This window comes from Bos indicus, chromosome 16 (genome assembly GCF_029378745.1).
Source record: "Bos indicus isolate NIAB-ARS_2022 breed Sahiwal x Tharparkar chromosome 16, NIAB-ARS_B.indTharparkar_mat_pri_1.0, whole genome shotgun sequence".
NCBI lineage: Eukaryota > Metazoa > Chordata > Mammalia > Artiodactyla > Bovidae > Bos > Bos indicus.
The window spans coordinates 6,714,633-6,740,939 of record NC_091775.1 but is presented as its reverse complement, the minus strand read 5'-3'; the positions used below and the strand labels follow the sequence as shown (position 1 = coordinate 6,740,939).

The window sequence follows — 26,307 nt, the reverse complement described above, 5'->3', positions numbered from 1 at the left end:
ATGAATCATTCTTCTAGGCGTGCTTCAGCAGCAGAAGAGAAAGTATTTTATTCACTCAACTCTTTACTACTACACTCTGATTCTTCCTTTCACTCATGAACTTAAAATCTGCTACTTAGAGAATATCAGCATCAAAGCGTGGGAAATAAAATTCATAGAAAATCCACTAATCATTTACAAATTGAGTTTTATGTTCCTCTCTCCTACAAATTTATGTACAAACTTATGTTTACATTCTTGACTCCTATTTGTGGGTAAAATTTATCAATTTGATTTTTATGCCTTCTTATATTTGTTAAATGAAGTGGGAAATTTCCAAAGAACCCAGTAGTTGAAAGAAATTAGTTGATAAAGAAAAAGGAATTGAATGGTCACAGATGATGTAGCACTTTATTTGCAGGAGGGAGTCTTGAGTGGGAACATAAATCTAGCAATTAGTTTATGCATGTAATAAGTGTTCATCTCACACTGATTTTCTGAGCAGTTTCATCTGACCAGGAGACAAGTAGCAATGAATTTAGATTCAGATGAAAAACTGAAGAGTACAGTTCATTCTTTAAGTTCATTCAAGGCTTTTTAGTTAAACAGTTCTTTTCCTAGTAAAGTACATTTTTTTCCCTTGTCTGTTTGTTTTGGTTTGTGTGTGTGTGTGTGTGTGTGTGTGTGTGTGTTTAATGAGTTTTGGAATGTACAGTGAAGAAAAAGATATATATATATATATATATATATATATATCCAGAAACACATCTGAAACCTGAATTACTATAACGTTTTGCCTTTTTCATCACAGTTTTGTCACTAGGGAGACACAATTTACGAAGAGCTTAACAATGTGGAGGCATAATCTTTTTTCCAGGTAATTTCAGATCAGATAGTTGACCTTGGAGAGGCTTTACTGGAATTTCTAGTCCCACAAGAGGCTCACAGAGAAGACAAGATGTTCTGAAACCACATATTTCTATTAGTCATAGCTAGGGAACACTGCCATTACCTCTTCCTATGTTTCAGTACCAATTGCCACTTCTAAAAAAGAAGAGCATTGATAAAATTATTTCTCACAGGAAAAAGATTTAACACAACCAAAGCTATATTACCACTCAATTTTTCATCTACAGAGATTGACAAAAAATAATCCACTAGAGTCGTTTTAAAAATAATGGTGTTATAATAGAATGCTGTCATCAATATACTGAAAGGAAACAATTGACTTTAGGCTGACATCAGACGTATGAAGATGCTGCTGCTTACTACAATACACAAATGACAATCATTATGGCAAATATGATGGGAATATGAGAGCAGCAATAAGCTTAGAGATACAATTTGTAAATACTCAGGAAGAAACGGAAAAGGAGAGTTTTAAGACAGCCTAAGCAAAATGTGATAATGGAATGGACAAGGGTTGTGTCAGTGGATAAGTCTGAGATATTCAGGAAGCGTAACCTTCCAGCACCTGATGGACTGGATACAAAGAATAGAAGAGTGGATTTAGCATGGGTTTGTGGCTTATGTTCTAAGTATATGCTGCTGGGAAGAATGTGGAGAAACAGACTCTAGATATTTTAATTTTGAGATAGTTATGAGAAACCTAACAGGAGATACTGACTAGTTAGTGGAACAAGACAGGAGTTCATAGTGGATATTTAAAGGGGAACTATCGGTTCAATTTTGGAAATCATAAATGGATGAACTCCCTAATGAAAAGGCATTCTAGGAAAAAAAAATTCTTTTCAATTTTCTTGTAGAGAATCTTATGTAAATAGTGGCGATTTCATTTCTCTTTTTCCAATGCTTATTCCTTCTATTTATTTTTGTAGCCTTACTGCACTCATCAGGATTTCTAGGACAACACTGAGTACATGTGGTTTTGGTATGCACCCTCGTTTGTACCTAATTTTAAAGAAAGCTCTCAATATATGATCATTAAATATTTGTTTTCCTCTAGGTTATTTTGTAGATAAGTTGCCTTATGTTAAGAAGTTCCTTACTTGTAGCTTCGTAGCATTTTTTTAATTTCCTTTTTAAAAAAATCTTGACTGGATGTTGAATTCTCTCTCAAATGCTTATTTTTTTTTTGTATCTACTGAAGCAATAATATTATTTCTCCTTTAAAATGATGATCTATTTCTAGAATAATTTTAACCTGGTGACAATATATTATTTTTTAATATATTACTTTGACTTGCTAACATATTTTCTATAATTTTTCAACTATGTTAATCAATCAAATTTTTCTCTAATTATCATTTCCCATAATTTGCTTAATAAGTTATGATTCAAGTTTGTATAATCCCATAATCCTATTCTCTGGAAAATATGCAAAAACTAAAAATAATGTGACTGGAATATTGGATTTCATTCCAATCCCAAAGAAAGGCAGTGCCAAAGAATGCTCAAACTACGGCACACTTGCACTCATCTCACACGTTAGCAAACTAATGCTCATAATTCCCCAAGTCAGTACCTGAACCGTGAACTTCCAGATGTTCAAGCTGGATTTAGAAAAGGCAGAGGAACCAGAGATCAAATTGCCAATATCCATTGGATCACTGAAAAAGCAAGAGAGTTCCAGAAAAACATCTACTTCTGCTTTATTGACTATGCCAAAGCCTTTGACTGTCTGGACGGCAACAAACTGTGGAAAATTCTGAAAGAGATGGGAATACCAGACTACTTGACCTGCCTTCTGAGAAGTCTCTATGCAGGTCAGGAAGCAACAGTTAGAACTGGACATGGAACAACAGACTGGTTCCAAATAGGAAAAGGAGCACGTCAAGGCTGTATATTGTCACCCTGCTTATTTAACTTATATGCAGAGTACATCATGAGAAACGGTAGGCTGAAAGAAGCACAAGCTGGAATCACGATTGCTGGGAGAAATATCAATAATCTCAGATATGCAGATGACACCACCTTTCTTGCAGAAGGTAAAGAATAACTAAAGAGCCTCTTGATGAAAGTGAAAGAAAAGAGTGAAAAAGTTGGCTTAAAACTCAACATTCAGAAAACTAAGATCATGGCGTTTGGTCCCATCACTTCATGGTAAATAGATGGGGAAGCAAGGGAAACAGTGAAAGACTATATTATTTGGGGCTCCAAAATCACTGCAGATGGTGACTGCAACCATGAAATTAAAAGATGCTTGCTCCTTGGAAGAAAAGTTATGACCAATCTAGACAACATATTAAAAAGCAGAGACATTACTTTGACAACAAAGGTCCATCTAGTCAAAGCTATGTTTTTTTAAGTAGTCATGTATGGATGGGAGAAGGCAATGGCAATCCACTCCAGTATTCTTGCCTGGAGAATCCCAGGGACAGAGGAGCCTGGTGGGCTGCTGTCTATGGGGTCACACAGAGTTAGACATGACTGACACGACGTAGCAGCAGCAGCAGCAGCAACAGCATGTATGGATGTGAGCGTTGGACTATAAAGAAAGCTGAATGCTGAAAAATTGATGTTTTTGAACTGTGGTGTTGGAGAAGGCTCTTGAGAGTCCCTTGGACTGGACTGCAAGGAGATGCAACCAGTCCATCCTAAAGAAAATCAGTTCTGATTATTCACTGGAACGACTGATGCTGAATATTTTGGCCATCTGATGCAAAGAACTGACTCATTTGAAAAGCCCCTGATGCTGGGAAGGATTGAGGTGGGAGGAGAAGCGGAAGACAGAGGATGAGATAGTTGGATGGCATCACTGACTCAATGGACAGGAGGAGTCTGAGTAAACTCCGGGAGTTGGTGATGGACAAGGAGGCATGGCATGCTGCAGTCCATGAGGTCCCAGAGAGTTGGACATGACGGAGCCACTAAAATAAACTGAACCGAACTGAATAAACACTTTGTAAAGCATCATGGAAAACCCTTAGTTACTTTTGCTGGAGACAATGATAATACAGAAGTGTTAAGAGAATGAGACATTGGTACTCAAGATTTATGATAATCATCAATTTGATAAATACTAATTACTAATACTAAATACTAATTACTAGTGGCTAATGTTTTTGATGATTCTTTTTTAAATCATAACAACTCTAAGATATAGTTTCTCTTATTACTCTCACTGTACATATTGAAAAACTTTAGTTTGGGAGGTTGAGAAATCTGACATCATATAGTCCTTATACAGTAGAAGAAAAATTTGACTGAAGTCAGTCTTATTCCAGAATTTGCAATATTTATCTTTTCACTTTGACAAATTTATTATAAAAAGGGACAAACTGCTGAAGGATTTTCTCTTATAAACCAGTTTGAGTTTATTTTCTTCTTGGGAATTTATGGTGATTAAACAAAATATCTGTGAAGAATATTTTTATTCTACTTGACTCTCGTTACAATTTGTACTTGGGCTTATATTCAGAAATCTTTTATTGTAACTCCTATTCTGGGTAGGATTTTGTTCTAACTCTAGGCTCACTATTTAACTTCATCTCTTGCTGATATGAGTCGGAGCATATATTTTCTAATGCTGAAATCATGACCATATGGAATTTCCTTCTGTGAATCTGATCAAAGTATAGATGCTAATTGCATTTATAACTGTTACAATAATTCATATAATAATTCATTTAAATATAGTGTAATAGTTCCATAATTTAATGAATATCTATAGTCATTTTGTTCAGGAGAAAGTGATCCACAAATTACACAATTGATATATCTGCGTAAAGTACTAGTTGCTAGGTTGCTAAACTGTTTTTGCTTTCTAATAGTTTCTATACATGTAAGTTGAATTTTGAAGTTTCTGTCTTTCAAATTTTAAAAACATGGGTTTACTTTTGAAAAATACATCAATGACTGTCAGGGTATGAGTTCCACAATTTAAGGGAATTGATGGTAATTAAATAAGTGGAAATAAAAATATGCTTTGTATCTTGTGATAACTAAAATCATGCCATTTAATACCTGTGAAACTACAAGGACAAAATATAATCAATAACAAGTACATATGTTTTAATATTAAAATGATTATTATTTTATTACCAACAGTATTCATTATCTATTGCTATATAACAAATGACTCCAAAACTTATTGACTTAAACATTTCATTTCTCGAAATTCTGTGGGTCAGCATGATTTCTGTCATTGGCTGATAGGTGAGTTGGGAGCATCAACAGATGCCAAAAATGAGAAATATTGAGATAAAGTATTAGGATAGAATTTTAAAACAATCCATTCATTTCAATGGATTTATCGAGAAAACAGCACAATAACAACTTCAAAGAGAATCAGTGGTTGATGGGTGAGTTGGGAACCAGTGAGGTGGGGTGCCTGGGATGGATAAGTCTCACTTTCCATGGGATTTTTCATCCTTGGAAAGAATAAATCAGATTCTTCATATATAGTCTCTGGGCCATGTTCCAACCAAAGGCAAGCAGAGCCTGGATGGCCTTTCAAGGCTTTGTTTTTAAAGTCACACAATGTATTAACAGTTTTTGTCACAGTATATTGGTCAAAGCAAGTGACCAGACAGCCCATATTCAAAGGTGGGGAAGTATACTGTGCCTCCTTGGGGAAGAAGCTGCAATGTGGAATCAAAATGGGCCACAGACACAGGGGGCATGGCTCACTGGAGGCCATTATTTTAACAACTTACAACACCAACTCAATGACAGTTTGATGCAACGTCTTTTGAAAGGTTAAGTCCATAATTGCTTTAACCTCATGCTGAGATATAAAACATATTATTTTTGGTTTGAGAGTCTCATATATCACCTCAAACTGCTTTTTATGGCACTTTAATGAAATCAAGGTGCTTTTATCTTTTCAAAATATAAAAAGGGTGCCTCCAAGATAGTGTAAGCTCATTACATAAAAGAATGAAGATATTATTAAAAGGAATTTCAGCAGATGCCATAAATGAGAAATACTGAGATACATTATTGGGATAGAATTTTAAAACAGTCCTTTCATTTCAATGGATTTATCTAAATAATAGCCAAATAAGAATGTGAAAGAGAGTACATTCAAATAGTCTTTGTAATTTTTTGTTTGTAAAAATAGGCCATTTTGATAGTGAGTTTGGTCTGTTTGTGAGCACATAAATGGCTTGTGAAAGAGAAAAACCAAAATCTGCTCTGAATTTCAGTTACAGCATATTCAAAAGCACAACTTGTCTTCTCAAACTACATATTGTTTTGAGATCCACATTCAATATCCATTTATTGAATACCTAATATGTCTCAGATATCACTTATTTCACCATTACTGCTAGTTTTAACCAATGAAAAGACATAATATTATTATGGCCACTTAACAGAAGAAAAATATAGCAGCCAAACTACTCATCTGCTGGGCTAAAGTGTACATAGTGGCACTCAAATTTAAATTCATATTTTAAGAACCTTCATTCGTTCTGTGTCCACTGCTACCTTCCTAAAATTTTATCATATCAAGTCATTATTAGGTAGGAAAACTTTGCAAAAATACTGCTTTTCCTAAATAATAAAAATAAGGCAGCTTAGTTACAAAAGCTTTTGAGATAAATAATTGGCATTTCCTGAATGTTAATAACAAATGTTACTGGCACTAGCTGTAGTACTTCATATTTATTTTTCCATTTTATTAAAAAGTCTGCAAAGGAGGTACTATTTTTTTTTTCCCCATAAGTGTCAGTTTTATTTGACAGCGTAGTACAGAGCTAAGGCACAAACTAGCTGTTTCCAAGGGTTAGAGGGGCAGTGGTGCAGATGGGAAGCAAGCCCTCTTGGGCGCTGGGCCCACCGGCAGCCTTCTTGGCTAGAGCCTGTGCCTCAGTCCTGAGCCCCAGCAAACCAAAGGCTGTGTTGAAGAGGTTGATAGGTGTGGAATCATCAGTGATGAGGGTCGATTTTAGGCCCAGGATCTGGAGCAATTGTTTTGGTTTTTCTTGGTGCCCTGTAAATAAATTCTTCGGTACCATTTTTCTAGATTTCATACATATATATATGTTAGAATACGATATCTATCTTTCTATATCTGACTTACTTCACTCTGTATAATAGGCTTTAGGTTCATCCACCTCATTAGAACTGACTCAAATGTGCTCCTTTTATGGCTGAGTAATATTCCATTGTGTATATGTATCATTACTTCTTTAACCTTTCATCTGTTGATGGACATCTAGGTTGCTTCCATGTTCTAGCTATTGTAAATAGTCCTGCACTGAATAATGTGATACATGTGTCTTTTTCAATTTTGGTTTCCTCAGGGTATATGCCTAGGAGTGGGATTGCTGGGTCACATGGTGGTTTTATTCCCAGTTTGAAAGGAATCTCTATACTGTCTTCCATAGTGACTGTATCAATTTATATTCCCACCAACAGAGAAGAGTGTTCCCTTTTCTTCACACCCTCTCCAGCATTTATTGTTTATAGAATTCATGATGGCCATTCTGACTAGTGTGAGGTGATACCTCATTGTAAGTTTGACCTGCATTTCTTTAATGATGAGCAATGTTGAGCATCTTTTCATGAGTTTGTTATCCATCTGTATGTCTTCTTTGGAGAAATGTCTGTTTAGGTCTTTTTCCCACTTTTTGACTGGGTTCTTTGTTTTCCTGGTATTCAGTTGTATTAGCTACTTGTATATTTTAGAAATTAATCCTCTCTTGTTTCATTTGCTATTATTTTCTGCCATTCTGAGGGTTGTCTTTTCACCTTGCTTATAGTTTCCTTTGCTGTGCAAAAGCTTTTAAGTTTAACCAGGTCCCACTTATTTACTTTTGTTTTTATTTCCATTACTCTAGGAAGTGGATCATAGAGGATCTTGCTTTGATTTATGTCATAGAATGTTCTGCCTATGTTTTCCTCTAAGAGTTTTATAGTTTCTGATCTTATATTTAGGTCTTTAATCCACTTTGAGTTTATCTTTGGGTATGGTGTTAGGAAGTGTTCTAATTTCATTCTTTTACATGGAGCTGTCCAGTTTTCCCAGCATCATTTATTGAAGAGGCTGTCTTTGCCCCATTGTATATTCTTCCCTCGTTTGTCAAAAATATGGCACCATAGGTGCATGGGTTTATTTCTGGGCTTTCTATCTTCTTCCATTGGTATACTGTTCTGTTTTTTTGCCAGTACCATACTGTATTGATGACTGTAGCTTCATAGTATTATTTGAAATCAGGAAGCTTGATTCCTCCAGCTCCATTCTTCTTTCTCAAGACTGCTTTGGCTATTTGGGGTCTTTTCTGTTCCCATATGAATGTGAAATTTTTTCTAGTTCTGTGAAAAATGCCATTGGTAATTTGATAGGGATCACATTGAATCTGTAGATTGCATTTGGTAATATAGTCATTTTCAACAGTATTGATTCTTCCTACCCAGCAACATGGAATATCTCTCCATCTGTTTTGCCATCTTTGATTTCTTTCATTAGTGTCTTATAATTTTCTGTGTACAGTTCTTTAATCTCCTTAGGTAAGTTTATTCCTAGGTATTTATTTCTTTTTCTTGCAATGGTGAATGGGATTGATTCCTTAATTTCTCTTTCTGATTTTTCATTCTTATATAGAAATGCAAGTGATTTCTGTGTATTGATTTTGTATCCTGCAGCTTTGCTCAATTCACCAATTAGCTTTAGCAATTTTCTGATACTGTCTTTAGGGTTCTCTGTGTACAGTATCACGTCATCTGCAAACAGTGAGAGCGTTACTTCTTTTCCGATCTGGATTCCTTTTATTTCTTTTTATTTTCTATGATTGCTATAGCTAGGACTTCCAAAACTATGTTGAATAATAGAGGTGAAAGTCAACACTCTTGTCTTGTTCCTGATCTTAGGGGGAATGTTTTCAGTTTTTACCCATTCAGAATAATGTTTGCTGTAGGCTTATTTTGTATGGCCTTTACAATGTTGAGGTAGGTTCCTTCTATGCCCATTTTTTGAAGAGTTTTAATCATAAATGGGTGCTGAATTTTGTCAAAGGCTTTTTCTGCATCGATTGAGACTATCATATGGTTTTTACCTTTCAATTTGTTAATATGGCATATCACATTGATTGATTTGTTTATATTGAAGAATCCTTGCACCCCTGGAATAAACCCAGATTGATCATGGTGTATGAGCTTTTTGATGTGTTGCTGAATTCTGTTTGCCAAAATATGGCTGAGGATTTTTGCATCTATGTTCCTCAGTGATATTGAGCTGTAGTTTTCTTTTTTTTGCGTTGTCATTGCCTGGTTTTGGTATCAGGGTGATGGTGGTCTTGTAGAATGAGTTTGTAAGTGTTCCTTCCTCTGCAATTTTTTGAAAGAGTTTTAGAAGGACAGGGCTTAGTTCTTCTCTAAATGTTTGATAGAATTCTCCTGTGAAGCCATGGGGTCCTCGGCTTTTGTTTTGGGGGAGATTTTTTTTCACAGCTTCAATTCCAGTGCTTGTAATTCAGTTGTTCATAATTTCTATTTCTTTCTGGTTCAGTCTTGAAAGATTGAACTTTACTAAGAATCTCTCCATTTATTCCAGGTTATCCATTTTATTGCCATATACTTGTTCATAATAGTCTCTTATAATCCTTTGTATTTCTACATTGTCTGTTGTAACCTCTCCTTTTTCACTTTTAATTTTGTTGATTTGGTTCTACTCTCTTTTTTTCTTGATGAGTCTGGCTAAAGATTTGCCAATTTTGTTTATCTTCTCAAAAAACCAGCCTTTAGTTTTATTAATCTTTACCTTTGTTTCTTTCATTTCTTTTTCATTTATTTCTGCTCAGATATTTATGATTTCTTTCCTTCTACTTTTTTTTTTTGTTGTTCTTTTTCCAGTTGTTTTAGATGTCTGTTTAATGTTTTTCTTGTTTCATGAGGTAGGATTGTATTGCTACAAGCTTCCTTCTTAGAACTGCTTTTGCTGCATTCCATAGGTTTTGAGTTGTATTTTCATTGTCATTTGTTTCTAGAAATTTTTTCATTTACTGTTTGATTTTTTCAGTAACCTGTTGATTATTTAGAAACATGCTGGCTTAATCTCCATATGTTTCTGTTTCTTACAGTTTTTTTTTTTTTTTTCCTTGTAATTGATGTCTAGTCTCATATCATTGTGGTCAGAGAAGATGCTTGATACAATCTCTATTTTCTTAAATTTACTGAGGTTTGACTTGTGACCCAAGATGTGGTCTATCCTGGAGAATGTTTCATGTGCATTTGAGAAGAAGGTGTATTCTTCTGCATTTGGATTGAAGATACTGAAGATATCAATGAGATCCATCTCATCTAATGTATCTTTTAAGACTTGCATTTCCTTATTAATTTTCTGTTTTGATGATCTGTTCATTGATGTGAGTGGGGTGTTAAAGTCTCCTACTAATATTGTGTTTCTGTCAATTTCTCCTTTGATGTCTGTTACTGTTTGTCTTTATGTATTGAGGTGCTCCTGTGTTGGGTGCATAGATATTTACAATTGTTATGTCTTCTTCTTGGATTGATCCCTTTATCGTTATGTAGTGTTCTCCCCTATCTTCTTTATTTTAAGGTCTATTTTTTCTGACACGAGGATTGGTACTCCAGCTCTCTTTTGCTTCCAGCTTGCAAGGAATATATTTTTCCATCCTCTCATTTTCAGTCCATATGTGTGTTTAGGTCTGAAGTGGGTTTCTTGTAGACAGCATATATATGGGACGTGCTTTTGTATCCATTCAGCCAGGCTGTGTTTTTTGGTTGGAGCATTTAATCCACTTACATTTAAAGTAATTATTGATATATATGTTCCTATTGCCATTTTCTTAATTGTTTGGGATTGATTTTGTAGATCTTTTTCTACTCATATTTCTTGGCTACAAAGTCCTTTTAACATTTGTGTAAACCTGGTTTGGTGGTACTGAATTCTCTTGACTTTTGTTTGTCTGAAAAACTTTTTACTTCTCCATCAATTGTAAATTAAATCCTTGCTGGGTATAGTAATCTTGGTTGTAGATTTTTCCCTTTCAGTACTTTAAATATATCCTGCCATTCCCTTCTGGCCTTCAGAGTTTCTGCTGAAAGATCAGCTATTAAACATATGGGGTTTCCCTTGTATGTTACTTGTTGCTTCTCCCTTGCTGTTTTTAATATTCTTTCTTTGTGCTTAGTCTTTCTTAGTTTGATTAGTATGTGTCTTGGCATTTCTCCTTGGATTTATCCTGTATGGGACTCTTTGCACCTCCTGTACTTGATTGACTATTTCCTTTTCCATGTTGGGGAAATTTTCAACTATAATCTCTTCAAAAATTTTCTCATACCCTTTCTTTTCTCTTCTTCTGAGACCCCTATAATTCAAATGTTGGTGTGTTTGATTTGGTCCTAAAGGTCTCTGAGACTATGCTCAGTTCTTTTCTTTTTTTCTTTATTCTGCTCTTCAGAAGTTAATTCCACCACTACATCTTCCAGATCACTGATTTATTCTTCTGCTTCAGATACTCTGCTATTTATTCCTTTTAGAGTGTTTTTAATTTCAGTAATTGTGTTGTTTGTCTCTGTATGTTTATTCTTTAATCCTTCTAGGTCTTTGTTAATTGATTCTTGCATTTTCTCCATTCTGTTTTCAAGGTTTTTGATCATCTTTACTATCATTATTCTGAATTTTTTTTAGGTAGTGTACCTATTTCCTCTTCATTTATTTGGACTTCTGTGTTTCTAGTTTGTTCTTCATTTGTGTAGTATTTCTCTGCCTTTTTATTATTATTATTATTTTAGTGTATTGTGTTTGAGGTCTCCTTTTCCCAAGCTTCAAGGCTGAATTCTTTCTTCTTTTTGTTTTCTGCCCTCCTAAGGTTGGTCCCAGTGGTTTGTGTAAGCTTTGCATAGGGAGAGATTTGTGCTGAGTTTTTTTGTTTGTTTGTTTTTCCTCTGATGGGCAAGGCTGAGTGAGGTGGTAATCCTGTCTGCTGATGATTGGGTTTGTATTTTTGTTTTGTTTGTTGTTTAGATGAGGTTTCCTGCACAGGGTGCTACTGGTGGTGGGGTGATATTGGGCCTTGTATTCAAGTGGTTTCTTTTGTGTGAGTTCTTAGTATTTGATACTCCCTAGGGTCAGTTCTCTGGTAGTGTAGGGTCCTGGAGTCAGTGCTCCTACTCCAAAGGCTCAGGGCTTGATCTCTGACAAGGATGAATTCAGCTGTAGGGTTGGAGGTACACTGACTGGATTAAATTTTTACAGCCTGGTTTCCTCCTAACATTTAATTTACACACTTTCCATCATGAGGTAAGAAATGTGATGTCTGAAGTTCCAAATCTCTGCTCTGCTCCCAGCTATGAGCGCCTCCTCCTCTGCCGTTCACTGCCTGGTGATCCTCCCTCTCAGCTGGGCCGACTGTCTGGCTCCCACCACTGGGGCTACTCTGGCAAGAGGCCCGGGGTGCACCCTTGTCCTCCAGCAGACCTCCTCATCTTCCTCGTCTTCCCTGCTCAGGCCTCCCCCTCTGGTCTGTTTGCCCTGCCCACCCCTGGGAACTTCAGCTCCAGTGTGGGCCCACTGCCTGTTGTTTTTAATTTTTGATTTAGGAAACAAGTTTAAAGAAGCCCTGGCACCATCCAAAATCATTTACATGCTCAGAATCTCTCATTAGTCCTTTAAAAATATTCTTTAAAACATATTTTAAAATGCCATCAGAGACCAAATTGCTAACATCCGCTGGATCATGGAAAAAGGAAGAGAGTTCCAGAAAAACATCTATTTTTGCTTTATTGACTATGCCAAAGCCTTTGACTGTGTGAATCACAATAAACTGTGGAAAATTCTGAAAGAGATAGGAATACCAGACCACCTGACCTGCCTCTTGAGAAATCTGTATGCAGCCCAGGAAGCAACAGTTAGAACTGGACATGGAAAAGTAGATTAGTTCCAAATAGGAAAAGGAGTATGTCAAGGCAGTATATTGTCACCCTGCTTATTTAAAATATATACAGAATACATCATGAAAAATGCTGGGCTGGAAGAAACACAAGTTGGAATTAAGATTGCCGGCAGAAATATCAGTAACCTCAGATATGCAGATGACACCACCCTTATGGCAGAAAGTGAAGAGGAACTAAAAAGCCTCTTGATGAAAGTGAAAGTGGAGAGAAAAACTTGGCTTAAAGCTCAACATTCAGAAAACAAAGATCATGGCATCTGGTCCCATCAGTTCATGGGAAATAGATGGGGAAACAGTGGAAACAGTGTCAGACTTTATTTTGGGGGGCTCCAAAATCACTGCAGATGGTGATTGCAGCCTTGAAATTAAAAGATGCTTACTCCTTGGAAGGAAAGTTAGAACCAACCTAGATAGCATATTGAAAAGCAGAGACATTACTTTGCCAACAAAGGTCCGTCTAGTCAAGGCTATGGTTTTTCCAGTGGTCATATATGGATGTAAGAGTTGGATTGTGAAGAAAGCTGAGTGTCAAAGAATTGATGCTTTTTTTTTTTTAATTTAAATTTATTTATTTTAATTGTTGAACTGTGGTGTTGGAGAAGACTCTTGAGAGTCCCTTAGACTGCAAGGAGATTCAATCAGTCCATTCTAAAGGAGATCAGTCCTGGGTGTTCTTTGGAAGGACTAATGCTAAAGCTGAAACTCCAATACTTTGGCCACCTCATGAGAAGAGCTGAGTCATTGGAAAAGACCTTGATGCTGGGAGGGATTGGGGGCAGGAGGAGAAGGGGACGACAGAGGATGAGATAGTTGGATGGCATCACTGACTTGATGGACATGAGTTTGAGTGAGCTCCTGGAGTTGGTGATGGACAGGGAGGCCGGGCATGCTGCAATTCATGGGATTGCAAAGAGTCAGACACAACTGAGCGACTGAACTGAACTGAACTGAAAATGCCACCAAAGTTGAGAGTCATTGCTTTATTTCCCATACTTCTTTAGAAAAAAATGATGTCATTAGTAGGAAGACTAAAAGATGACTCAGAACAAATTGAATAGCAATAATTTTATAGTACTCTTATCACTACTTTTTTAATTTATTTTTTAAATATAAATTTACTTATTTTAATTAGAGGTTAATTACTTTACAATATCACTACTTTAAAACTTCTTAGTGTTTATAAGTGTTAGTCACTCAGTTGTGTCTGACTGTTTGCAATTCCATGGACTGTGGCCAGCCAAGCTCCATGATCCATGGAATTCTCAAGGCAAGAATAGTGAAGTGGACAGCCATCCCATTCTCCAGGGGGATCTTCCTGACCCAGCTATTGAACCTAGGTCTCCTGCATTTCAGGCAGATTCTTTACCATCTGAGCCACCAAGGAAGCCCAGTGTTTATAAAATTTCATTTAAATATCATATACTAATAGATAAGCATTGTAAGATGTGTGAATCTTCTGAAGGAAATACATTTTGCAAATACATACTTAAAATGATTTAGTTTTTAAAGACTTTTGACGTTTCAGACCATTAAGGTTAAATTTTATTTTTTTTAAAAAGTTTCTTATATTTGAAGAAAAAAAAAGTACATAAATTATCTCTGGATCAAAATTAGTTCCTCCAGAAGCACTTAGGAAATGATACAGTACCATTTTATTGTTCAATATTCTAATAGTTTAAAGTATAATCTCATGTGGATAATTATTTTAAAAGCAGCACTTGTATGAAAAATTCACATGTATCTTTTTCTTGAATTGTTTTCAATATCTACCCTCAAATTAAATCTATTTAAATTATCTGAATACATTATATTATTCTATTCTATAGTAAGTTTATATGTATATAAAATAACATATAGCAAAGTGTTATCTATCTACATATATATATAACATTTGAAACTTGTGTCTATATTTCATACTCAACTATCAGAGCTAATCTAATTAAGCTTACTAGGGTGTTCAGCAAGTTCAGTTACCAAAATCACCAAGTTATATAAAAAAGTAAGGACTTAACACAAAGATTTACATTTTAAAGTGAATTAATTCTCTTATAACAAGTAGATGATAAAAATAAATCCTGTTCTACAGAAACATGGGTATAATAAACTACCACTAACTTCAGAAGCATAACTCTTACAATGACAATAAGAATTTAAGGAAAGGTTTAAAGGATCTCATTTGAGGTCAAACTTACCAGCAAATTTGATATGGAATTTATTTTCAGGCTTTAAGATCTGGACATACAAAGGGCAATTTGGAGCAAAATCTTTTACAGCCCATGCTCTTAAAATTGTTTGGTGATCCTGAAATGATAAAACCCAAAATATCATGAGATGAACTGAAAGTATTATAATATTAAGTAAAATTTGTCAATCAGTGTGTGAAATGGTCACATCTACAGTTTAAAACTAAGCATATGAAATCATTCATTGAGAGTTCTTACTATTAAAGATAAGATAACTTGCTATTTTATGGTGGTGGTTTAGTCACTAAGTCATGTCTGATTCTTGTGATCCCATGAATTGTAGCCCACCAGGCTCCCCTGTCTATGGGATTTTCCAGGCAAGAGTACTGAAATGGGTTGCAATTTCCTTCTCCAGGATATCTTCCAGACCCAGGAATTGAAACTGGGTCTCCTGCACTGCAGGCAGATTCTTTACCAACTGAGTTATGAGAGAAGCCCAATTTCTATAAAAGAGATCAACAACACATAATTCAATTAGTACTAATTGTCAACACTTAGAAATTAGCAGAGATTAAGAGGAATGTCTTTGACAAGCATAAAAATAATTTTCCCAGAAAATAATTAAGGGGTAGAAACCTTCAGAAATGTGGCAAAATTGAGTTTGTAATAATAGTTTCCATGGGAAAAAGATGGATGTAAAATAATTTTAACATAGATTGTAAAAGGGCAATGACTGCAGAGACCATTTGTGAGAACACATTAGTTTACTTTTTATATGGCAGTAAAGATAAAAGAATTTTGACTTTGTGTGTATTGGAAGAAATCAATAACTTTCAGATATTAAAAAAGTAACAGAAAAGTTTTTGTTGTTTTTTTTTAAGAAATGCTAAGATTGAGAAAGGAAGTGAATATCATGCTTACCATGAAATCTTACATATAGTATCACCCCATAACTGATTTAACTGAATAAATCAGTTTGATTTAATTGAATAAATCAAAGCAAATTACAACTGTCCTTCGGTTTCCAGGACTCTCTATGCATAACAAAATATGAGGATGCTCAAATTCTTCATATAAAATGGTACAGTATTTCTTAAAGGAAATCAACCCTGAATATTCATTAGAAGGACTGATGCTGAAGCGCCAATACTTTGGCTGCCTGATGCGAAGAGCTGACTTATCGCAAAAGACCTTGCTGGGAATATTGAAGGCAGGAGAAGAGGGCAACTGAGGATGAGTTGGTTAGACAGCATCACTGACTCAATGGACATGAGTTTGAGAACACTCTGGGAGGTAGTGAAGGACAGGGAAGCCTGACATGCTGCAATTCATGGGATCACAAAGAGTTAGATACAAGTTAGGTCACTGAACAACAATTTGCATATAACCTATGCACCACCTCCCAAATACTGTGAATCATCTCTAGATTACTTATAATATTTAGTACAATGTAAATACGATGTTAATAGTTGCTGCCAGCCAGTAAATTCAAATTTTGCTTTTTGAAAATTTCTGGAATTTCTTTTTCAAATATTTTGATCCAAACTTAGTTGAATCCAAGGATGCAGAACCCTCAGATACAAAGGGATGACTGTATTAGAAAAATTCTCTAATGTTAGCTACATTCTATTTATTTACTTTTTTACTAAAGTATAGTTGATATACAACATTATGTAAGTTACAAGTGTAAAATATAGTGAGTCACAATTTTTAAAGATTTGTATCTCATCTGTAGTTATTATGAGACATTGACTATATTGCCTGTGTTGTACATATATCCTTGTAGCTTATTTTATACCTAATAGCTTGTACCACTTAACCCTACCCTGAAATTGCCCCTCCTTCACTGCCTTTCCCTACTGGTAACCCTACCTTATTCTCAATAAATATTATTCTTTTTTTGTTATATTCACTAGCCTGTTGTATTATTTAGATTCCATATATAATGATATCATAAAGTATTTGTCTTTGTTTGACTTATTTACTGAGTAAAACACCCTCCAAGTCCATCTATGTTGTTGCAAAAGGTAAATTTTCATTCTTTTTATGACAAATTTTCATCTTTTCATTATGTGTGTGTGTATATATATATATACCACATCTTCTTTATCTTTTCATTTGTTGTTAGATACTTGGGTGCTCTATATCCTGGCAATTATAAATAATGCTTTTATGAAAAGTGGGATGCAGGTGTAATCTTCAATTAGTGTTTTTGTTTCTTTCAGATATATACCCAGGAGTGGAACTGCTAGGTCATATGGTAGTTCTATTTTTAGTTTTTTGAGAAAATTTCATACTGTTTTTGACAGTGGCTGCACCAATTTACATTCCCACCAACAATGTACAAGGATTCCATTTTTTTTCACATCCTCGCCAACAATTATTATTTATATTCTTTTTGATAATAGCCATTCTGACAGGTGTGGGTGATATGTCATTGTGATTTTGATTTGCATTTCCCTGATGATCAGTGTTATTGAATAACTTTTCATGCTGCTGTTGGCTATCTGCATACTCTCTAGCCAAAGAAATAAGACAAGAAAACAAAATAAAAGAAACCAAATTGGAAATAAAGTGGCAAAACTTACTGTTTGCAAATAACCTGATACTCTACATAGAAAATCCTAAAGATGCCACCAGAAAATGACTCTAGCTCATCAATGAATCTAATAATGTTTCAGGATACAAAATGAATATACAGAAATCTGTTGCTTTCCTATACACTAATAACAAAATATCAGAAAAACAAATTAAGGAAATAATCTCATTTATCATCACATCAAAAGGAATAAAATATCTAGGAATAAACCTCCCTAAGAAGGTAAAAGACTTGTACTCTGAAAACTACACGATGCTGATGAAAGAAAGTGTAAACCATACAGATGAAAAGATATATTGTATTCTCAGATTGGAAGAATTAATATTATTAAAATGACTGTAATCTCCAAGGCAATCTATAGATTTAGTGCAACCCCTATCAAAATACCAATGGCATTTTTAACAAAGCTAGAATAAATAACTTTAAAATTTGCATGAATACAAATGATCCCAAATATTCAAGACTATCTTGAGAAAGAAAAACAAAACTGGAGGAATCACACTCTCTGTCTTCAGATTATACTACAAACTAGAGTAATCAAACCAGTACAGTACTGGCACAAAAACAGACTCATAGATCAATGGAACAGAATAGAGATCCAAGAGATAAACTCACATACATATGGTCAATTAATAGACATCAAAGGGGGAAAATATATACAAAAGATAAAAGACAGTCTCTTCAACAAGTAGTGCTGGGAAAACTGGATAGTTACATTTGAAAGAATGAAATTGGAACATTCTCTACCACTAAACACAAAAATAAGCTCAAAATGGATTAAGACCTAAATGGAAGACCAGCAACTATAACACTCCTGAACAAAAACATAGGCAAAACATTCTTTGACAATAAATTGTAGTAATTGTTTTGGATCTATTTCCTAAAGTGAATGAAATAAAAGCAAAAACAAACAAATGGGACCTAAACTTAAAAGCTTTTGCACAGCAAAGGAAACCATTGGCAAAATAAAAAGATAAACTACAGAACGGGAGAAAGTATTTGCAAATTATATGACCAGGAAGGTTGATAGCCAAAACCTATAAACAGTCCATACAATCCAACATCAAAAACCAAACAAGCTGAATAAAAAAGGGGCAGAAGACTTGAATATATATTGTTTTCAAAGAGGACAGGCACATAATAAGTGTAGCACTGTCTGTGTAATAGCCACTAGCCACATGTGTCTCTTTAAACTTAAAATTTAGTAAAATTAATTAAAATTAATAATTAAATTCCTTTATTACACTAGCTACATGTCAAGAATTCAAAGCAACATACAACAAATTCAATTTATGCTAGAATAGTGGAGATATAGAATACAGAGGATTTTCATCATCACAGCAAGTTTTATTTGACACTACTATTAGGGAAACAGAAGATTAAAAATACAAGTAGAGTTGAGGGACTATCTGTGCAGAAAGAATAAACTGTAATCAATGGTTTGTAACTTTAAGTCGCATGAAAGTTAATGAATAGAAAACCAGAATTCTTTAGGTGAGCAATGTGTGCCTTCCAAAAGGTAACAATGAGCCGAAAGTGGTGTGGTAGTTAATTTCATGAATCAACTTGACCAGTTCATAGTGTGCCAAGGTATGTGGTTCAACATTGCTCTGGCTGACTGGGAAATCCCAGATGAGACAGAGAAAAGAAACTAAAAAATGTGTGTATAAATTTACACGTTTGCTGACACCTGAACGGCGTATGCATGGGGCAGAATAAAGGCAATCTGAACTAAGATTTGAATCACTGCCAACAGCGAGTTTGCCTTTTGAGTTGAATCAAATTAACTTCTTGCTAGAACAAGAATATCAATATTGTTAGAGGAGTACAAGAGAATCCAAGGCTTCACCCCATAGCATGATAAACAGAATACAGTACAAAATTACTGAGTATGTGAAGTGGCAGAAAAATGTGACGTATTTTCATGGGAAAAAAACAACATCCAAGAGCTGCTAGCATATAGATGATCAATGTAAAGATGATCTGACAAAGATTAAAGCAGCTCTTGTAATCAGTGAGGTGAAGGAAAATAATGCTTCTAATAATCAGAAAAGAAAATCAGTAGAGTAATAGAAAATATTTAAAAAGTTAGATAGAAAACTAAAATATCTGAAAAATATTCACTGGATGGATCATGAAATAGATGAAAGTTGAGAGGAAAGAGTCAATGAACATGACCACAGATCAGTAGCATTTATCCAATTTGAAAAACAAAGAAAAAAGAAACAGGAAAAGGAACAGAGTTCAGGGACTTTGGGAACAAATGTGAAAACATCTTAAGTAATGTAATTGGATTCCCAGGGAAGAAATAAAAGATAAATTAGAGCAGAAAATTATCTGAAGAAATAATGGTCAGAAATGGCTCAATTCTATGAGACACAAAGTTAGAATTTAAGGAATGCAGCAAATCCCAAACTATGTAAACAAAATGATAACCACACCTAAGAACACTGCAGTCAAACTGTTGAAAACCAAAGATACAGATACTATCTTGGAAGCAGCCAAAGAAAAACAGTCATAAGACCAAAGATTCTCATCAAAATTATGGAAATCAGGTGACAAGGAAATAACAAGCTAAAGTTTAGAATGAGGAGGAAATAACAAACTGTGAAACCAGAATTTTATGTATAGAGAAAAATCCTTCAAAAAGGTGATATAAAGGACTTTTCCAATAATAAAATCTAAGAAAATATATTTGTAGCACTTAGAAAATGATAGACTTTTTTTTTTTACTGTTTTAAGTATGCTTTGCTAATTTACCGATTGGACATTATTTAAGATGACACAAAAGGAAGTCATGAAACTTAAAATAATATTTGTAAATAAATATTTATAGGTGACTGAATAAAGACAAAACATTTATTCGAGAGAGTAAAAAGTTTTGCAGCAAATTGGAGAACAAATCTTTCCTAGAAACACTAGAATGTGTTAGTTTATAAAAAAAATCTTGCTAAAAGTAATTCTTGCATTTAGAATTACAAATGCACAGAAAACAAAGTAAAGACTGCATTACATTAAACTTAAAAGCACCTGAGTAAAATGGCCCATCTTGTTTTGTCTTATAAACTGTAAGATTGGACTACATATATAGGTTTCTATAATGTAAGAGATGAAATTCAATTACAACACAAAGTATCTATAACATATATTATCTACCATTAGTTAGACTTTATGACTGAATTAAGGAAATGGCAACCCACTCCAGTATTCTTGCTTGGGAAATCCCATGGACAGAGAAGCCTGTCGGGCTATATTCCATAGGCTCTCAAAAGAGTCAAATACAATTGAGCGACTAAACAACAAGGAAACTACGAAATTTCATTGAAATTACTTGCAACTGATACCTTTAGAGAAGCAGGGTTCAAATTTGATATACACTTATTATACATACAAAAGTAATTCAGAATGTTCTTCAATAAAATGGTGGTGTTTTTAGTGCTAAGTCACGTCACTCTTTTGCAACCCCATGGACGGGAGCCCGTCAAGCTCCTCTGTCCAACGGATTTTCCAGGCAAGAATACTGGAGTGGGTTGCCATTTCCTTCTCCAGGGGATCTTTCTGACCCAAGGAGAAAACCCATGTCTCCTACATTGGCAAGAAGATTCTTTACCACCAGGGAAGTCCTCTAAAATAAAATAGTTGAAAACAAAACATATAACCAAAACCCCTAAGATACAATAAACTTAAAATATGTTGCTGCCCTTTTAGACTAACAGGTTACTAGAAAGCAAATGATCAAGCCACTGTGTTTTAATCAAATACCTATAGGTTCAGCCGGAGAAGACAATGGCACCCCACTCCAGTACTCTTGCCTGGAAAATCCCCTGGACGGAGGAGCCTGGTACGCTGCAGTCCATGGGGTCGCTAAGAGTTGGACACGACTGAGTGACTTCACTTTCACTTTTCACTTTCATGCATTGGAGAAGGAAATGGCAACCCACTCCAGTGTTCTTGCCTGGAGAATCCCAGGGATGGGGGAGCCTGGTAGGCTACCATCTATGGGGTCACACAGAGTCGGACACGACTGAAATGACTTAGCATAGCATAGCATAGGCTCAGCAATAACTCAGTCTTCAAAAATAATCTGCATCAGAGAAAAGATTTATTAAAGGAGCCTCAGCTTAGCATTCTGGACCTTGGTATCAAAACTCAGAGGACTGTTAGTATAATTTTATCTTCCTGCCATTTTTAAACAGAAAAGTTTTACATTATGTGTGGGGCCCATTAAAGAGGAAAACCACAGGCTCAAGATGGTATCACTTGGTGATGTGCTAAAGCCCATCACGCCAACCCTAGATTTAATACCTAACCAGACAGCACTTATGACCTTCACCAGAAGTGTAATCTTAATCAAACAGTTTGGGATTTCCTGGTCAGCAGCAATGAGGTAAGACATCTCTTGGGCCCTGCTCCTACCCCCACAGGAAGAGGAGGTAATCTGCAAGGTAAGATCTTTGCTTCTAGATCAAAATATTCCTCTCTTTCCTTTGCTAATGAGTTTCTGGATCCACTCCCCTTTCTATAAATTCCTTCATTTTTTCTATCACGCATCAGAGCTCCCTTCTAGTTGCTGCTGCTGCTGCTGCTGCTAAGTCGCTTCAGTCGTGTCCGACTCTGTGCGACTGCATAGACGGCAGCCCACCAGGCTCCCCCATCCCTGGGATTCTCCAGGCAAGAACACTGGAGTGGGTTGCCATTTCCTTCTCCAATGAATGAAAGTGAAAAAATAAAGTGAAGTCGCTCAGTCGTGTCCGACTCCCAGCGACCCCATGGACTGCAGCCCACCAGGCCCCTCCGTCCATGGGATTTTCCAGGCAAGAGTACTGGAGTGGGGTGCCATTGCTTTCTCCGCTTCTAGTTGCTAGATTGATGCTTTCTGATTCATGAATCACCTATCAAAGCCAATTAAATCTTCAAATGTGCTTGGTTGTATTTTGTTTTTTGATGGACCAAAACATTGTCCTGGATTCCAGTTTTAAGGTTATTTGTACTCCCCTGATCTTGACAATGACTTCTCAGGAACTGTAATCCTACTTTGGATTTCTGAGAGTATACTAATTCTCACAGACAAGTACTGGCAAAAACCTGACTGCCTGTGAGAAATTCTAGATACAACGTTATAAGAATGTTACTGGAAACCTGGGGACTGAGCAACAAGGTAACTGGAGTCAATTCACATGCTTACTTTCTCTTTACTTAGAGAGACAGAATCTATTTGGAACTGTTCTTCTCAGAGCTGAAATTCTATATTGTTTTCTAGTGCTTGTTGGTATGAGTGCCAGTCATTTAGCCAAAGCCCTATATCCCTTATGGAGAAGGAAATGGCAACCCACTCCAGTATCCTTGCCTAGAGAATCCTGTGGTCAGAGGAGCCTGGTGGGCTGCTGTCCATAGGGTTGCACAGAGTCAGACATGACTGAAGCGACTTAGCACTACATCCTTTGCTGCTGCTGCTGCTGCTGCTAAGTCGCTTCAGTCACGTCCGACTCTGTGCGACCCCATAGATGGCAGCCCACCAGGCTCCCCTGTCCCTGGGATTCTCCAGGCAAGAACACTGGAGTGGGTTGCCATTTCCTTCTCCAATGCATGAAAGTGAAAAGTGAAAGTGAAGTCGCTCAGTCGTGTCTGACTCCCAGTGACCCCATGGACTGCAGCGTACCAGGCTCCTCCGTCCATGGGATTTTCCAGGCAAGAGTACTGGAGTGGGGTACCATTGCCTTCTCCCACTACATCCCTTAAATGAAACCTTTTCATTATTTAAGTCCTCTCCCAAGTTCTGGGGAAATCACAGGCGGTGCTAGTGGTAAAGAATTTGCCGGCAATGCAGGAGACGTAAGATATGCAGGTTCACTTCCAGAGTCAGGAAAATCCCCTGGAGTAGGAAGTGGCAAACCACTCCAGTATTCTTGCCTGGAGAATCCCCAGAGGAACCTGATGGGCTATAGACCATGGGACTGCAAAGAGTCGGACACAACTGAATGACTAAGCACACACCCCTTAACACCAAATCCAACTAGAGACTGTAATCCTCTTGAGTGTCTCTCATCTATTTATTCATTTTAAACAGTTATGTCCATATGTCTCAAAATTTCATAAAAATCATTGACAAATGTCAAGTGAATAATAATGAATGTGATTCACAAAAAGGATAGGCTCTCTTGAAACTACATAACTGAAGTCCAGTGAAGAATTTGTCAAGAATTTGCCAAAAGGTATTTCTGGTGAGACTAAAATACAAATTATACTAGTGAACCCCAGGAGTCTTAGCAAGTTTAATAGTCATAGCTTAGAATTCTATGATTTTATAAATTGGTAAGACAGATAATTTTGAAAACAGGTTAACCTCTGGATTGAATAAACAGCAAAATAAAACTGAAAAAACCCTCTAAAGAATATAACTAGGGAATAAAATAATTGAATGATAAAGTGCTAAAGTGTTTTACTGTCCCAAATGAATCTGCTTAAAACAAAACAAACTTAAAAAAAAAAAAAACTTAAATTGTGAACAGTAGCAGAATATGCTACCCAAAATATGCCTTTTTAGCATAAGGATTATTTTGAGCTGATTATTTTGGAGAAAAAGCAGATACAGGAGGAGTTCTGAAATCAGAGTACAATTCATCCTTTTGTAAGGGAAATTTATATTCAAAAGGGAAATCTTCATTTGTAAGGATATCTTTCTCTTTGTACCAAGAAGGAAGATTACAAATCACAAGAAACTTGATCAGTAGAGAAGGCACCAGACTTAAATCTGCATAATAAGCTTATTGTACTTTTCTGGATAACTACCCAGAATTAGCCTTCCTTCTACCAACCCCTTTCTTTTGTTTCTAGCTGAAGACAATATTTGAGGTGGTGACTTGGGCATTTGGGGGTGCAGGGGTGGGTTTACTCAGTTTTCCTAGGTATCTTCCATGTGGACAAGAGGTACACATGCTATTAAATTTCTGTTTGTTTTGCTCGTGTTAAGCTGTCTTTCATTACAGGTGTTCTCAGTCACAGAGGGTAGAATTTTAGAGGAAAATTATTTTTCTTCCCCTGAAATCCCAAATATTTTATTTCAGCTCTTTTTTCATATTGTCTGAAAGGGTCATACAGGGAAATTACTGAGTGCTCAATGATTATTTGCATTCGATTCTAAGATTTCAAATATTCCAAAATGCATGTAATAATCAGAAAAAAAAATACCTTTCACATTTAGGAAGAATCTAATAGTGTGCTCTCAGATTAATTCTTTTTTAGTTACAAAAACTCAGGTCTCTGGAGTTGGATGACCAAGATGACCTTAAAGTTTCCCCCATGCTTGACTTTCTGACAGGTTTCTTCAAAACTGTAGACCCCTGACCTCTCTTTTCTTAGAGTATTTACTTTTGAAAAATTTCAATTATATATTCTTTGTCTGTCCCTTCGAGATGTAAATATTCTCCCTGGCCTCTTAGCAGTTTTACAACAGAGAAAAGTCTTTCTCAAGGACCTGGGGGCTATCTCTTTGAAATGTGATCATCAAAGGTGAAATTTTCCCCATCTCCAGTCTCTGTGGGCAGAAGGGAGCCTAACTTTCATACAGAACAGTTAGCAAATGATGACCTAATCACACTGACCAAGCTCCCCAACCCAGTACATCAAACTCCTCCAGTCTTTTGATTCAGAGGAGTTGAATTCAATCTCTCCCCCAGGCTTTAGTAGTCTTCCTTGCATGTTCAACTCTCTCTAGTACAATTTTTCTTTGACACTGAGCAGGGTATAAACATAAGTCTGTGAACTACTAACCCTATACTCTTAAGAAGTTTAGATAAAATAGCTAACCTGAGCCTTGGTTTATTAATTGACAAATTGAAGCTAGTAAGAACCTCCTTGCAGGATTGTTGTGAGAAATATATCACATGTATGCATAAATGTATGTAAGAGGTCTCTAATCTGTAAATGATATTTAGTGATGGCTAATCAACAAGAAAACTAAGAAAACTAACATCATGGCATCTGGTCCCATCACTTCCTGGCAAATAGTGAGGAAACAATAGAAACAGTGACAGACTTTATTTTGGGGGCTCCAAAATCACTGCAGAGGGTGACTTCAGCCATGAAATTAAAAGATGCTTACTCTTGGAAGAAAAGTTATGGCCAACCTAGACAACATATTAAAAAGCAGAAACATTATTTTGCCAACAAAGGTCCACCTAGTCAAGGCTATGGTTTTTCCAGTAGTCAGGTATGGATATGAGAACTACATTATAAAGAAAGCTGAGCTCTGAAGAATTGATGCTTTTGAGCTGTAGTGTTGGAAAGACTCTTGAGAGTCCCTTGGACTGCAAGGAGATCCAACCAGTCCATCCTAAAGGAGATCAGTCCTGGGTGTTCATTGATAGGACTCATGTTGAAGCTGAAACTCCAATACTTTGGCCACCTGATGTGAAGAACTGACTCATTTGAAAAGACCCTGATGCTGGGAAAGATTGAGGGCAGGAGGAGAAGGGGACAACAGAGGATGAGATGGTTGGATGGCATCACTGACTCAATGGACATGGGTTTTGTTAGATTCTGGGAGTTGGTTAGTGATGTACAGGGAGTCCTGGTGTGCTGTCACAAAGAGCTGGACATGACTGAACGACTGAACTGAACTGAATCAATGAGAGGATTATAATGTAGTTCTTTTTCCCTTTTATTTTTAATAAGTCTAAAAATCAATACTGTCAAAAAAAAAAAACAATAAAGCTAAAAGAGC

The 26,307-nt window shown here is 35.9% G+C and overlaps 1 protein-coding gene across 8 annotated transcripts in view; it reads right to left on the bottom strand.

The window, feature by feature from the left end:
* KCNT2 (potassium sodium-activated channel subfamily T member 2) overlaps positions 1–26,307 on the bottom strand; it is a 436,001-nt gene that overhangs the window by 168,684 nt on the left and 241,010 nt on the right. For all 8 annotated transcript variants that reach the window (XM_070767900.1, XM_070767905.1, XM_070767902.1 and 5 more), the window contains exon 13: positions 14,996–15,104. In XM_070767900.1, the coding sequence (XP_070624001.1) occupies positions 14,996–15,104 (109 nt within the window). The remainder of the gene's footprint in view (positions 1–14,995; positions 15,105–26,307) is intronic.